The sequence below is a fragment of the Cervus elaphus genome, chromosome 26, assembly GCF_910594005.1.
Source record: "Cervus elaphus chromosome 26, mCerEla1.1, whole genome shotgun sequence".
Classification (NCBI taxonomy): Eukaryota; Metazoa; Chordata; class Mammalia; order Artiodactyla; family Cervidae; genus Cervus; species Cervus elaphus.
The window spans coordinates 15,077,970-15,093,332 of record NC_057840.1 but is presented as its reverse complement, the minus strand read 5'-3'; the positions used below and the strand labels follow the sequence as shown (position 1 = coordinate 15,093,332).

Genomic DNA, 15,363 nt, shown 5'->3' with positions numbered 1-15,363 from the left:
GATGGAGGATCCTGGCAGTCTACATACAGTCTATGGGGTTGCAAAGAGTTGGACACGACAGAGCAACTTCACAAGCAAATTCTCCCAGTATATACCACAGTATATTGTAAGTGACTCTCATTAGACAACAAAGTTGTTATATTTCTACTTTTAACTTCTAATTAGATCTTAATTCATTCCAGAGCTTTTAAGTTTAAAACTTTCTGTTTTTGCTGGGGTTTTTAAAGGGGTGGATTAAGAACCTACAAAAGCTATTTTTTTTGTCTATTTTTATCTAGCAACTCATTTTTTACTTCCCTCAAAATCCTTCCTGTTCCAGGTTATAATGGTACATTTGGGGACAGAATGCTCAATACATGTTACTTTGCTGAACTGAATTGCTCATCTTCTCTTTGCCCCTCAGCCCAGTCTCCTCACCTTTTTTCCATAGCTGGAAATGGCCTTCTAACCCTGTGCTGTTCTAGAAGTTTTCAAAATCTTTTATGAACTGGCTCCAAAGGCCATTTTCAGAGCCATCTTCTGCTGCAGACTTTTATGAAGCTTACAAGTGACTGTTACTGCCCTATTTGACGTTTCCTAGGATCACACTCTGGGAGCTCCGTGTTTCTGCTCATGCTGCACCATCGTTTCTATCAACTTCTCTGATGTCCTCCTCTTAGTGTTTGATTCTATCAGCGTGTACTAGTCACAGCGTGCCTTGTCTGACCCTTTGAGACCCCACGTACTGTAACCCAGGTTCCACTGTCCGTGGGGTTCTCCAGGCAAGAATACTGGAGTAGGCTGCCATTTCCTTCTCTGGAATTCTCTGGAATGTTCTTCCTCTTCTACTTTGGCCAATTAGAGCTTATGCTTCAGGACGTAGCACATGTGTCAGATCCATGAAGCCGTTCCTAAATCCAGGTGTGATTTCGATGCCCTTCCTTCACAAACCTCCAACAGAACTTCTGTAGGGCACAGACTAATTGGGTGGATCTCGCACTAAGTACAAGTCACTGGAAGTTATCAGAGATGGTGTTTCATTCATCATATAAACATCAGTGACTTTCAAGCTTAAGGCTGCATCTGTATCACTGGTAGGATTTAAAAAACACAGGTGCCGGGCTCCAACTCTCAGTTTCTGAGTTGATAGGTTTGGGGGGACCTGAGAACCTGTATTATTAACAAGTGCCTAGGTGATGCCAATGCTGCTACTCCAAGGACCACACCATGAGCGTAGCAGTGTTTGATATATTCAGTTTTTGTTTAGTATATTCCTTGAACTTAGTAGGGGCTTGATAAATGTTTTTACATAGTAAAAATTAAATGCTTACTTTCTTATAATTAAAAAAAAATGCCTTGGGTCTTAATTGCATCACCTTTTTTGTGGGCACAGTCTCAATGAAGTCATTTATTTCATTCATTTATTTAAATTACAACTAATTACTCAGTCAAATGGATACAACCTATCGACTCTTCTTATACCTATTGCAAATTGGATTAACACAGGGAATGTTCTAGAATATGGACCACACCCTAGACCAGCTAACTCAGATTCTGGGTGGATGCTCAGGGCACCCATCTCTTTAGTAAAATATCCAGGTGATTCTTTATTGGCCAGTCTAGAATCAATCTTGGCAATCAACCTTAATCAGCCTTGGCAAGCAGCTTTAAATAAGCTGTGTCTTACTCATATTAATTTAGTCACTTTATCTATTTACTCTAGTAAGTTTTAAACAAGCCTTTAGTTAAGCATGGCATATAAAATGAAAATACAGAAAGGACCACTTACACTTAAATACTGACTACATAAGCTCCAGGCATCTCCAGAGGTACCCAAGAATGATGGCTCTTGGTTTTAAACATCACTAAAATGAAGGAATAGCTCAAAGCACCATTTACTGTGCCACTATAACTCTTCTTGAAATACTTCCCAAATGCTTATTATACTTTCTACATAGGTAATTTTAATTTCCTAAACTGTTGCCATAAAATGGAGCAGTGTACCTCCGAGTAAGTTACATCACTGGTGTGTCACTGCGGAAGATGAAGCATGCAGGAGCCTGTGATAGAAAGGCAGCCCCGCAACCTGCCTAACAAGACGGTGCTTTTTCTTTAATATTGCCAGCATGTCAGTAGACTCCAAATTGGTTAAGATTAGATACATCAGTGAGTCTTCTCAATCCTCCATCAAAATGACAAGGCTAAGTCCCAGGAGAGGGACCCAGAAAAAAAAATTCTTTTAAAAATTAATTCATCCTGTTACTTCTTAATCCAAAGGAAAATGGAGAAAAATGAATAGATAAAACATGCAGACTTTTTTCTTTATTCAACTGTCATTCCACAAACAGTTTTGAGAGCATAACAAATGCCACAGAGTACTCAGAGTTGAAGGTAAAATTTTACGTTAGAAGAGAAAATGGTCTGCCACTGTCTTCAGATCTATTGGGGTCAAATATTTTGAAAAGAACAACTCTAAGTTTGTTTCTGGTGAGGAAGTTATTTTTTTAAACGCCAAGTACAGGTCTGCGCTTCCCAGGTGGTGCTAGTGGTAAAGAACCCTCCTGCCAATGCAGGAGACATAAGAGACGCGGGTTCGACCCCTGGGTCAGGAAGATCCCCTGGAATAGGAAACAGCAACCTACTCCAGTATTCTTACCTGGAGAATCCCATGGACAGAGGAGCCTGGCGGGCTACAGTCCATAGGATCACACACAGTAGGACACAACTGAAGTGACTTAGCGCGCGTGCACACACACACACACACACACACATACACAGGTTTGTGTCAGCATAAGTACTGAATTCACTCTTGGGAAGTGACAGAGAAAGAAGGAGACGAATGAGCAAAAAAAGGAAGGGAAGAAGGAAGGAAGGGAGGAAAAAAGGAAGGGAGGGAAGAAGGAAGGGAGGAAAGAAGGAAGGGAGGAAAGAAGGAAGGACTGGAAGGATCTGAAGCTGGAATGAATCCAGCTTCATAGTGCTCTAAGAAAGGCAGAAACTGCCTGTCATTTCTTTTTTTAAAATTAATTTATTTTAATTGGACAATGTTGTGATGGTTCTTGCCATACATCGACATGAGGAGAGAACTATCTCTTGGCTGAGGAAAAGGAGAGAAAAGAACTCAGACTTGAACTGATTGTAAAGTATCATTTTCATAGAACATGTTGCAAAGAAGAAGAGAACCTAAATGTTCCCAAGTTCTGGTCTCTTAGCTGTTTCTTTTATGCTCAGATTTCCTTGTGGCTCACAGGATAAAAAATGTTCCTGCAATGCCGGAGACCTGGGATTGATCTCTGGGTTAGGAAGATCCCCTGGAGAAAGGAATGGCTACCCACCCCAGTATTCTTGCCTGGAGAACTCCTTGGACAGAGGAGCCTGGCGGGCTACAGTCCATGGGGGTCGCAAAGTTGTGTCACAGCTGAATGACTAACACTTTTACTTTCACTACACTTTCCATTAGAAAATTCTTGACACTCTTGTGATTTATGGCAGCCCGTGTCTGAACCATGGCTCATGCATTAGGTTGGGTGGGTTGTAAAATCAAGGTAGTAATATTTGAAGAAACCCTGGATATACTCTAGTATAATGCACTCCCTCTCTGGTTGAGAGACTGGTGCTTTGGGACTTTGACTTGCTCAGGCTTGTATTCTAGTTAGTGGCACAGTTTTCATTAAGACCAAGCACCCCTGACTTCCAACAAAGATCTCATTCCACTGTGTCACACTGTTCTTAAAATTTTTAAATAGTTTAAGTTATCTAAATTTTACTTGATTATATGGGCAGTGATGATTAATTTAAAAAACAAAAGAAGGGTCATTCTCTGTCCTGCTTCTTAGAAGTCCTCTTTCAGAGTCGTCAAACTTGATCTCATAAACATGTATCAACTTGCATCCATTGACTTACCTGGCCACGGTCAGACCCCTACACCACACTCTCAGATTCAGATGAAAGAACTCTAGGACTCACCTCCAAAGCAGTCATGTTTTTCTGGTTTTCTGCAGATAAGAGATTAGCTTCTCTGATTTTATCTGTGGCTTCTCTTAGTAGGTCCCAAGCATCATCAACCTTGCTTTTATAGTCTGCCAGCTTCTCCCGGAGATCCTTTTCCATCTCTTCGTTTTTCCCCCGGGGCTCTCCAAACAACTTCTTCACTTTCTTCAGGAGGCTTTCTGCAGCTCTATTAAGACCCCAGCCCAACAAGAGACAATAAGCCCTCACTGCCTCAGAGTTGGTTGGTATTAAACAGTGTTACAAAGAGATACTTTGTAACACTAGAAGTATGGAAAAACATGACAATATTTAAGGCAGACTGTGTGCTAAACCAAGTTGAAAACTGATAGCTGAAAAGTGGCAAGAACATTTAGAATTAAAGTACAAAAAATCACACATTGTACATTTATTAATAACAACATTTTCATTTGGAAAGGAACTCAAGCTATTCTCAAAATCTGGCTGATGAAATCAATTTTGTCGTGTATATTATATACCAAAAATAAAATATGATTAACCATGAGATATTTTCTGTTACTTTGAATACAAGATGTGAATACTGATACGTTTGGTTAGAAACAATATAACGCCATGCTGTTGACATGCTAGTGTAATTTTGATCTACTTTTCTTTTCCTTTAAACTGAGTTCTAGGAGTATCCTGGATTCAACTTAATGGTTTTTCTAAAGTGATTCTGTTTGAGCCCTTTAAGAAAGGCTAACTACTTGAAAAACAGTAGTTCTCAACTAGCAGGCATGATAATCCCCTGAAGCACTTGTCAAACAGATTGCTGGGCCCCATCCCAAAAGTTTCTAATTGAGTAGGTCTAGGATGGGGTTAGGAGTGGAAGGGGATGACAGAGGATGAGATGGCTGGATGGCATCACCGACTCGATGGGCAGAAGTTTGAGTAAACTCCGAGAGTTGGTGATGGACAGGGAGGCCTGGTGTACTGCGATTCATGAGGTCGCAAAGAGTCGGACACGACTGAGTGACTGAACTGAACTGAACTGAAGATGGGGTTGGATAATTTGCTTTTCTAACAAGTTTTCAGGTGTTGCTAATGTTGCTAGTTTAGTAGATATTATTTGATTACTAATAATACCATCACTTTGTAGTTGACTGTAAATGTAAAAATGTACTTTTTATTGAGTATACAACCATTGGCATTCATCGGCATTAGTAAAATCACTATCATTATTCATAACCTCAAATCCCCAATCTTTATTTCATAGTATTAGTATGTATTATTTGACAGTTCTTCTATTCAATATTTCCCAAGATGACAAAATGTACAGGATGACTTGCTAAATTCATAAATTTATTTATCCAAAAATATTTTCATTAAAACAAAAACAACAGTTTTAAAGCCCCTAATACAGGAAATTAATAAAGCAAGCCCAGGAGCCTAATTGAAGATGTGTGCGTCCTCAGTCACTGTAGTGGTGTCTGATTCTGTGACCCTATGGACTATGGCAGCCCACCAGGCTACATGTTCATGGGATCTCCGGGTAAAATACTGGAGTGTGTTGCCATTCCCTTCTCCAGTGGACCTTTTCAACATAGGGATCAAACCCACATTTCCTATGTCTCCTGCATTGGCAGGAGGGTTCTTTACCACTAGTGCCACCTGGAAAGCCCAATTGCAGAAGGGACAGCACCAAAAAAATAGATAATTTACTTAATTATTTATATATAGGAATAAACGTGCCTTTGATCCATTTTAGAGCAAGATAAATTATAACTAAGTAGATGAAAAACAAAGAGCATAAAAAGTATCTCCTACTGATACGTGCGATGGAAAATTTAGAAAACTCGAACCAACAATTTGCAAAGTTCAGTTTATCAAATGAAAAAAATAATAGAGCTTCTACTCACACCAACTCATCTTCAGCAACTTCCTTTTGTGTGTCTAGATTTTTCCTCCTCAGTTCTGTCATCATCTGATCAACCTCATTCTGAAGCTCTTGCAAATTTTTCTCAAAGACCTTGTCTTCAGTTCCTAGGGTTTCATTTAGTTTTACAGCTTTTTCATTTACAGCTGCAGGGGGTAAAACAAATTTTGCAAATTAGCAAACAAAATGCTGCATGTAAAAGTGGCAGCCAGCATCTGCTCTTCTCAACCATCTCCAAGAGAACCGCTGTTTGTCATGGGTGTTCCTGCTGAGAAAGAGAGGCAGCTGCTACACCAATCCATAAGAAACAAGGAAATGTGGCATATTTCTCTATATTATGTTGCTTTTAGGGGGACACAGTAATTAAAACACAGTGTTTCTACTTTTTAAGTGGCTCAAACTCTCTTCAGGTAAGAGTGAAAAATGAGACATGTAGCATTAATACTTGGAAGCTGAAAATACAAAGTCTGCATTGCTGATAAGGCACAATCAGTTGCAATTTTAAAACCCTGAGTAGAGAAACACTATCTGTGATGAGATCTCTGAAAATGAAACTGCCCTTGCACTTCCACACAGTTCTGTGTTGATTTGTGCAAAGGAATGAGGGAAGGAGCCCCAGCCTTGGGACAGGTATTATACATCAGGGCTCAAAGATACCTTTCAGCAATAACAGCCTTCCAGTGAATCTGTGTTTATTATGCACTAAAAGGGGTTTCAAACTGTGCTCTTTGGAATCTTAGGATTCTCCAGGCACTTCAGGTATTCTACAAATGATGTCTATTCTGCCAAGAATCTATTTTATAGGTTGATGTTCTGGGCAAGATTTCATTTGAAAAAAGAATTCTCTGTCAAATAAAAGTTTGAAAAATTGGTGCATTGAAACATGTACACAGTACTGCCTTAGTTTTAGACCAACTTTTTCTGAAGTGTGTTCTAAGTGTGTTCTACGGAGCATTAATTTAGCAAATTGAAGACAGATTTTTTTTTTTTAACTCTTTGGTCTGCTGAGCCCTTTTGTCTCTAATAGTCCCAAAGACAATCCCCAGAATAAAGACTATGGCTGACCAAGAGACCATTTTCTACCATTCAAGACTGTATCCTAAGACCTCTTTAAGATCTAAAGAATTTTCAAATCTCTTTTCTATTCTTGGAGGAACTTTTCTGATTAACACTGGTCAGAGTTGTTCCAAGATGGTATGGACAGACCTGAAACAACTGCACATACTTAGGCCACACAGACCAGCAGCAGGAGTGTGACGTGGGTTAATACTGTGGTCCCCAAATGTGGTCCTCAAGTGAACAACATCAGATCCATCACCTGGGACCATTAGAAATGCAGATTCTCGGGTCCCATCACAGATCTATTGAGTCAAAAGTTCTAGGGTGTGGTCCGACACTTAGTGCTTTAACCAGCCCTCCAGGATCTTGATGCACCTAGCGTTTGAGTATCTGGGGTTGGTGGAAGAAACAGTTTCAGTCTCTACTTCTACCTTTTCCAGAAAGCATCTTTCTAATTCTTTTTTAACGATAAATATCTTTGGTTAAAAAGTTGCTGCAACCAACCTGCTATTTCTGATAGTCATAGTTTAAAATCTATGGAACAATCTGAATCAGGTGTCTTAAAGAACAAATATGGCCGTTCTTAGCCCTGTGGTAGAAATTATTGCTCAGGAGCTATTCCTAGAAGTTAATGAGGGTGCCTCTTTCTGGCTGTCTGCTTCATAGTCATCCCTTGATAGATGACAAAGAACCTTCTCAAGATTCTACCATTGTGATTAGTAAGACATCACCTTGGACATGTAATTTTTAAGGAATCATGGTGACCACGGACTATTGATTAGAATGTACCTTGGACCAGCAGACTATGTGGGAGTCATGCCAAAATGTTGGGTGATTAAATGTTAGAAGGTTCCTATTTTTAGATTTCAAGAAAGATGGTACTAGACTTCACTCTACCAATAAAAGAGCCCCGTCATATGGTCTAAGTGCACACCTATATGTACAGTTGATTTTAATTACTTGTAGCATGTAAGTAACCACTGACATCCTTTGCATTCACATTATTTCCTTAAGTGAAATGGATAATTCCCCCTTTCTAAACCTGACAAGGCTGTATATTTTTTTCATTATTAAATGAACATATAAATGAGTTTTGCTTAAAGATGTTTTTGGAAATTTGATTGAATTTAGGTGTTATCAAGGAAGCACAGAATGTGAAATACAATCACACTATTTCTCTTGTAGTCTAATCTCAAAGTTAAATTTCTACAGAGAAGAATGTGGTGCACAAAGAATGATGGGGAAAAGGAAAATATGGATTATATAATTTCTTTTAAATTAAAGCAATGTGCAAGCAACCAGAAGAAATCATTAGGGTACACAAATACTGCTTTAGCAAAATGAGGCTATGTTAAGAAAGCAAGTATTATTTTTATAGATGTCTCATTGCTCCATTACTTCTATATATGGAATTTGGAACTTTTACAAGTACTTTTAGGTTTAAGATAAATGTGTTATGTAGTCTATTATTCCAAGATATTCACTATGACTTCAGTACATTTTAAATGGTATTAAAAATACTTGCAATAGAAACACATCTTTTAATTTCATTATCTTTTCTACCTTATTACAAAGGGAATTTAGGTTAAAATATCTTTAAAACAAGATAAATATAAAAGGAGATGGGGCAAAGATAAAAATGTTAATGTAAACCAAAGAGTGACTAGACAGAAAGGCATAACGCATGCTATAATATCCAGGGTAGTGGGTCCGGAATCTGGTGTTAAGCATCTTAGTAGCCAAAGCATCAGGATAAAGAGGAGTATTTAAGAGGTATACAGTACCCGAAACATACAAACTGAATAAATTAATTCCTCAGGAGAAACAAAGCTATTTTTCATGCTGAACCTGAGAAAAAGAACCTGTAACGGGTAAATTTATCATGAACGGCTAATACTATTGTGACCTGAGGAACAGGAAAGAAGGCTGTCCTGCATTTCTTAAGTCCTATTCTATATCGGGACATGTGCTAATGGTTTTATATACCTTCACTCATTAATTCTAATAGTGTGTGGAATAAAGTGTAGTTTATTCATTTTATTGACTCAGAAGTCAGCACAAAGCAGACTTTATAAAACTGTGTGAGATAAGAATGCCTTAGATTAATAGAAGTTGATTTCTATATAGACTGAAAATGGAATATAGGATGAGTGAAGTATTTCATCTATCTAAAAAGAAAACTGAAATAGACAAATGCCAGGCTGAAGTATTCACTTTTCCCACAGCAATTTATTACCACTAATAAAAACTAAAAATACTGATGATTATCCACTGTTATTATGGTTTCTAGAGGGAAAAAAGGTATAGGTATGTTGTATATAACTCACTTAAAGCTTTTAGTGAGTTTTCTTCTTTTTTAAATCCCCTAAATGTCCAAGCCTGTTATATATATATATATATATATATATATATATATATATAAAACAGAAATAATTTAGCTTAACTCTGACATATACAAATTTGAATTTTCATGAAATTTTAACAGCTGGATTCTTTTTTTTTTTTCCCCAGGATGAGTTTTTTTTTTTTTTTTTTAACATTTTATTTTTATTTATTTGGCTGCATAGAATCTTAGTTGTGGCATGTGGGATCTAGTTCCCTGACCAGGGATCGAACCCAGCCCCCCTATATCAGGAGTGCAGAGTCTTAGCCACTGGACCACCAGGGAACTCCCCCTGGATTCTGTTTTATAAAGAGCTGTGATTATCATTTTTGTTATCATCTTCATTAGGACCTGTTGGAAGAAGAGAGTAACGGTCACATTGTCCTCAGGTACAGGATCACAGCCGTCCACATGGCACGTTACAGGAATTAGGAAAAGGTGTCCTATTTGGACAGACACAATAAGATCACCTGACTGATAGACAAATTTAGGGACTGGGAGACATCTTCCATGATACATAACCCTTTTCTTTGACAGACTGGATGGTGAGCCGAGCCGGGGTTAAATACTGTCTCCACTCTGCCCCCTGCTGGTGTATCTGTGGTACGCACACCCTGGGAGGTGGAGGGCGCAGCCTAGAGAGGTAGGCAGTGCTGACACTGGAGTATATTGAAAACATGCATCGTTAGGATTTATTCTTACGTAGCAATGTTTGATTGAAACAATGAAGATGAGATCCCAGAATAAACTGCTTAATGTCTGAGATAAGATGGAAGCTAAAGGAACGCTCCTAGAGCACTAACATCTTCAGGTATTCAGATACAGCGAACCGGCTCTGTCTGCAATGGTTTTTCTTTTCTTTTCTATTTTTCTTTTTCTTTCTTTTTTTTTTTTTTTGCGGGGGGTGGGGGGGAACACATGCAAATAAAAACAACGTTAATGGAAAATGAAATCAAGGAAACCACAACAACTTCATCTAGCTGAGGAGAAACCACGTTAACGAGTTAACTCGTTTTGGTAGGAGTAATTTCTGTTCCAGATCCTGACATATATACCCTGAGATGGTGCCTCAGATGAAAACTCTGCAGTTTCTTACTATGGGGGATCATTGGAAGTTCCTGCCTCTTCTTGGCTGTGACTCCTAAGAAAGACTTATCAGGATCTTGAAAGCCTTGAAGGTTCTCATGTCCTGATTTATTTGGCTATATTAGAAAGCAAAACGTCTAAAATGTTTAACATTGTGGAGGAATTAAGTTGTTTTATTTTTTAAAGAAAAAAACATTTTTTCCTATTTTTCTCAACATGCATGGATGTTTATGATATATTAATAGATATTTAAGAATTGTTGTTGTTTTGTTTTTTTTTGAGGGCTTTTTTTTTTTTTTGTATTATCTCTTTTCTTTGAGTTTCTTAATTTGGGCTTTGCCCCACAATGGCTTCCACTTTGATTCTCAAATCAGATTGGTGGATGCCAACAGCTAACTCCTAGAGAATCGTGAACTACATGCAGTGTAGCTTCTGGTAAGGCAGCACCTCCAAATTCCAAGCAACAGATGTTCATTAAAAACCAGAACCAAGCATTTAAAAGTCATTTTGAGAAATTAAAGTACTGCTGTAAGGTACTGAGTGGAATTATTACATTAATTTTTTAAAAAATCAAGAATCTTTTAAATAGTTTTGAATACAAAAACAGCACGAGAACAGAGGAGAAGTTGCCCGTTAACTGATTTAATCATATTTGATCACAATATTCCTCAAGAATCAGAGCGTTCCCAAAGGAATGCATTCAATGTATCGCTGGTTTGCACTCATAATTCCTAATTCACTGACTGTTGTTACAGATTGAACACTGAAAGCCATAGATTCTCAACTGATAATGCCCTAGAATATCTTGATTAAAATACTTTTTAAAAACTCAACCCTCAAATTTAGAAAGGCCAGCTCTTACTAGAGAAATTCCAGTCTTCATTGATCCTTCTTTTCCTCTTTTCCTACTGGGAGAAACAATGACTAAACTATGCCTTCGCTAATACCTTCTGCATCCCGGGCCAGGTCCTTGATGAAGTCCCCCAAGGAGTCTGCCCGCGTGTTGGTCCTCTCAGCATCCTGTCCAGTTTGCTCGCCGTCCGCTGTCACTTTGGTAGCCTAATGATCCAAATTCGGGAAAAGCATAATTAATAGACATGATGAGCTACAGCTAGATAAACTCCCACTGGTTGCATTTTCTTTCAAATATTGCTTTGAGCCAAAGGCAATCGATGAATTATTGATCAGATGTACTGGAAATGACGCCCCGTGCTCAAGTATACAATTAAACTTTATTACTTCTTCCATTAAATGGAAATCAGAGAGCTGTATTTGGTCTTTTTAAAACCCTCATTATATGCAATGGCACAGAAGAAGTAATAAAGCGGAATTATTTTTGAAATATCTTTAAGGTACTATTGCCAAAAGTCTGTAATGGATGCTCCATATGTTGCAGTTTTGTCCATATTTTATTTACTGAAAAGTGTGGAGCATAGCAACGATCTCTTGAAAGAGGCACAGATAGTCTGTCTCAGTAAGCTTGCTCCTATAGATTTGGTTCTGATCAATACATTAATTAAACAAAGAGAGGAAATGCTTAACTACTAAGTAGTAAAGGCTTGTTTTATAACACTCTAAAGATCTAGTAAAATGTTAAAGAAGAATAAATGCTAACTTTCCCATATGACATCACCAAAAAAGATTCTGGTAATCACAGGACCATGTGTTACTGTCAACAAAATAAAACAGAACACTACAACAGCCCCACCTCCCAAAGAATGTCCTCTTACAGTTCCACCCCTATCCACACTGAAAATACCATTTGACACAATGGAGTCCATTTAATGTGTTCATGGTTAACCATGAACATAAACCATATGGAGTCAAATAAAAATGGCAAGCATAACATTAAAAGTTTCAGATACTACGAGATTTAGAGCACCTTATCATAGGTCTACACTTCGTTTTTCCATGTGTATGCATATGCTAATAAATGTGACTTCCTATTTTTAAAAAATAGGGATAATCTAACTATAGATAATGAACCAAAGAATCACAAACTGATTCAATATAATTTGAATAAGACCCAAGTTGGCAGGGTATTAATACTCCACAATCTTGTACCAGAGTGCTTGCATTTTAGACATGCCCAGAGAATCTAAATTGTTTTATACATAAATGGATTTTAAATAGGACTTAAAATAGAACTAAATGTCTGGCCAACATAGAACATGGCAGGAGGTGCTGCAGGAATTAGAATGCATTTTGTGATTTCCCGGGGGCAGTAAGAGGTTTAATTCATGGAGGTTTTCAACATTTTAAATAAAAGGCAGACTATAAAGTCCAACTATTATCATATAACTTCTTAACCTCCAAGCATTATCACAAATAAAAGAATGAAAGGGTAAGAATCCATTGAAAGTTTTAAAAATTCTTCTTTATAATAATAGCTTTAGTATATATACAAAATGATTTGGAGAGTGTTAATATATTAGAATGCTCTGGATTAATTCTTCCAAAACATTAATATTGACATTATTTTAACTTTTAGATTTGAGGTTGAGTCAAGAAACTCTTTACACATACACACCACACCAACGTACACTCACACAATTTTTTAAATGTTGCTTTTGTATTCCTAAGGTCAGCTGCTTAAGATGTTGGCCATCTAAACTGCTTTAGATGTTTGCCTAGTCTGGATTTTACTGTACTCTGTAATAATCACTACTATTTTCACATATCATATCATATTAGAACACAATTATAATAACAGATCTGACCTACATTATGATCATCTTTCAATATCTTAAGAATTAATATATCACTAGCACTAGTATCTCTTATTACACAGAAAGTTACATTATAATTTGAACTAAAAGTTACTTTTTGCTTCATCAATATCTTATTTATATTACCCAAAGTTAATAATTCCCATAAATATTGATACCATCAAGTTTCCAACTCTTCTATGTCCAAAGCATCTAATTTTTTGAAAATAAATGTATACTGATAATACAAAATTCTGGATGATCAAGACAGTATTCATTGCCTCGACTTCTTATCAAATTAATTTATAAAAATATGTAAGAATCATCATTGACAAACTAATTATCAATTACATGAATACTCCGATATTAAGATGTCAAGAATTCTACATAACCCATGATAAGAAGTAAGTAAAAAATGTTATCACTAAGACCCCATGCAATCAGCTTCACTGGCCTCCTTTTATGTGTAATATGCCATACTCTTGCCTTCCTCTGGCCTTCTTGTATTCTATTGTCTTTACTTGGATTGAGCTTCTGCTCAACACTTTTAGTGGTTGCATCCTTGTCTTCCATCAGCTTTCAGTTTAATAAGTATCTCTTCTTGGTGTGGTCATCCCCAGGCACCTAGGTTAGGTTCCTCAACTTCCTATAGAAGAATATTGCCTTCATAGCACCATGCATTTTAGAATTACTCTTTATGCATTGACATCTCTATGCATTGGCTTCCTCTCTATTTTTTTTTTTTTTTTTTTTTATATTTCATTTATTTATTTTTCCTCTTTTGGCCATGCTCCATGGCATGTGGGATCTTCATTCCCTGGCCAGGGATCAAACTCACGCCCTCTGCATTGGAAACACAGAGTCTTAACCACTGGACTGCCAGGGACGTCCCTTGGCTTCCTCTCTAAAGGGTAAGCTCTAAGAGGACAAAAACTTGGTCTGTTTGTTCATTGCTTGATATCCAGCTTCTAGTATGATCCCTCACTGTTAGCAAATAAAAATGAATGCTGTCAAATATATGACTAAGCAACAATTTCCTAACTAATCTTGCCGATCTTATTGCCATTCTTATTGCCCACTTTTCTAGGAACATTCCCAGAAAAAGCTTTGTTCATACAATTGCTCCCTAATTCCCTTCTCAAAATAAGTTCAGACCCCAAGATGATTCTGTTCCAACCTCATCTTCCCTGTGAAGACATCCTTGATGATTTTGACCCATATCCTCCTTTCTTAGATTTTCAAAAACAGCCATCATTAGCACTATTCATGACTGCTGTAGGTAATTATTTTGTTAGGTATTTTGTCATATCTGTTGAATTTCAATCCTTGGAGGCGAGGGCTATGTCTTCTTTCCTTTTATTCCTCCGAGAGCCAGGCACAGTGCCTGGCAAGTTGTAGGGGGTCAAAGATGTTGGGTGATAGACTGATGTAATGATAATCAAACAAATGATCCCTTTGAAGTTCTAAAGCCTGCTGGAGGAAAAAAAAAAAAAAACTTTCCATATGCCTTCCCGATACCATTCAAACTGGCCGTATGCCTGGTGTGGTGCTTGCCAGTGAATATGGATGGCTGGGCGCTTTTTTTCTGGACATTTTTCAGAGCCTCATAGGATGCAGATGCTGAAGAGCTACTGCTGAGTGCTTAGGAGGAGACCCAAGCCTGGAGCCTGTGGTCACAACGACACTACCTTCTAGTCACTGGCCTCCCAGTGTTTCAAAACTACAGCAATTAGGTGACTGCACACCAAATACCACGCTAGTGAAGGCAGAGCTTGGAGGGCAGAAATCTTTAGGGCCAGCACAGTACTTGTAAGGAAGAAGACATGCTTCCCTCTTGGCTGTGTTCCGGGAGAGGAGGGGATTTGAGATTCCTGGCACCAAAAGATACTGACTTATGGCATCTAAGAGGTGGGTTCCACAGCCAGGCTCAGCTGAACCCCATGTGGATACGCATGTTCAGAAGGGCTGACAGTCCTCTCTTGCATGTCGCTTACTCTTCCTGCCTTTAGAGATGCATAGATGGCGTACGTGCTAGGTCACTTTAGTCATATCTGACTGTGCGACTCTGTGGACTGAAGCCCGCCAGGCTCCTCTGTCCCTGGGATTCTCCAGGCAAGAATGTAGGAGTGGGTTGCCTTGCCCTCCTTCAGGGGATCTTCCTGACCCAGGGATCGAACCCACATCTCTTATGTCTCCTGCGTTGGCAGGCAGGTTCTTTATCACTAGCGCCACCTGGGAAGCCTCCCCCTAGAGGGCATGATCCC

General features: G+C 38.2%; 1 protein-coding gene across 7 annotated transcripts in view; it reads right to left on the bottom strand.

Annotated features, from left to right (window-relative positions):
• Positions 1-15,363, bottom strand: part of LAMA2 (laminin subunit alpha 2) — a 648,848-nt gene that overhangs the window by 133,976 nt on the left and 499,509 nt on the right. For all 7 annotated transcript variants that reach the window (XM_043888304.1, XM_043888305.1, XM_043888300.1 and 4 more), the window contains 3 exons: positions 11,339-11,450; positions 5,847-6,009; positions 3,946-4,156 (listed from right to left, as the gene is read on the bottom strand). In XM_043888304.1, the coding sequence (XP_043744239.1) occupies positions 3,946-4,156; positions 5,847-6,009; positions 11,339-11,450 (486 nt within the window). The remainder of the gene's footprint in view (positions 1-3,945; positions 4,157-5,846; positions 6,010-11,338; positions 11,451-15,363) is intronic.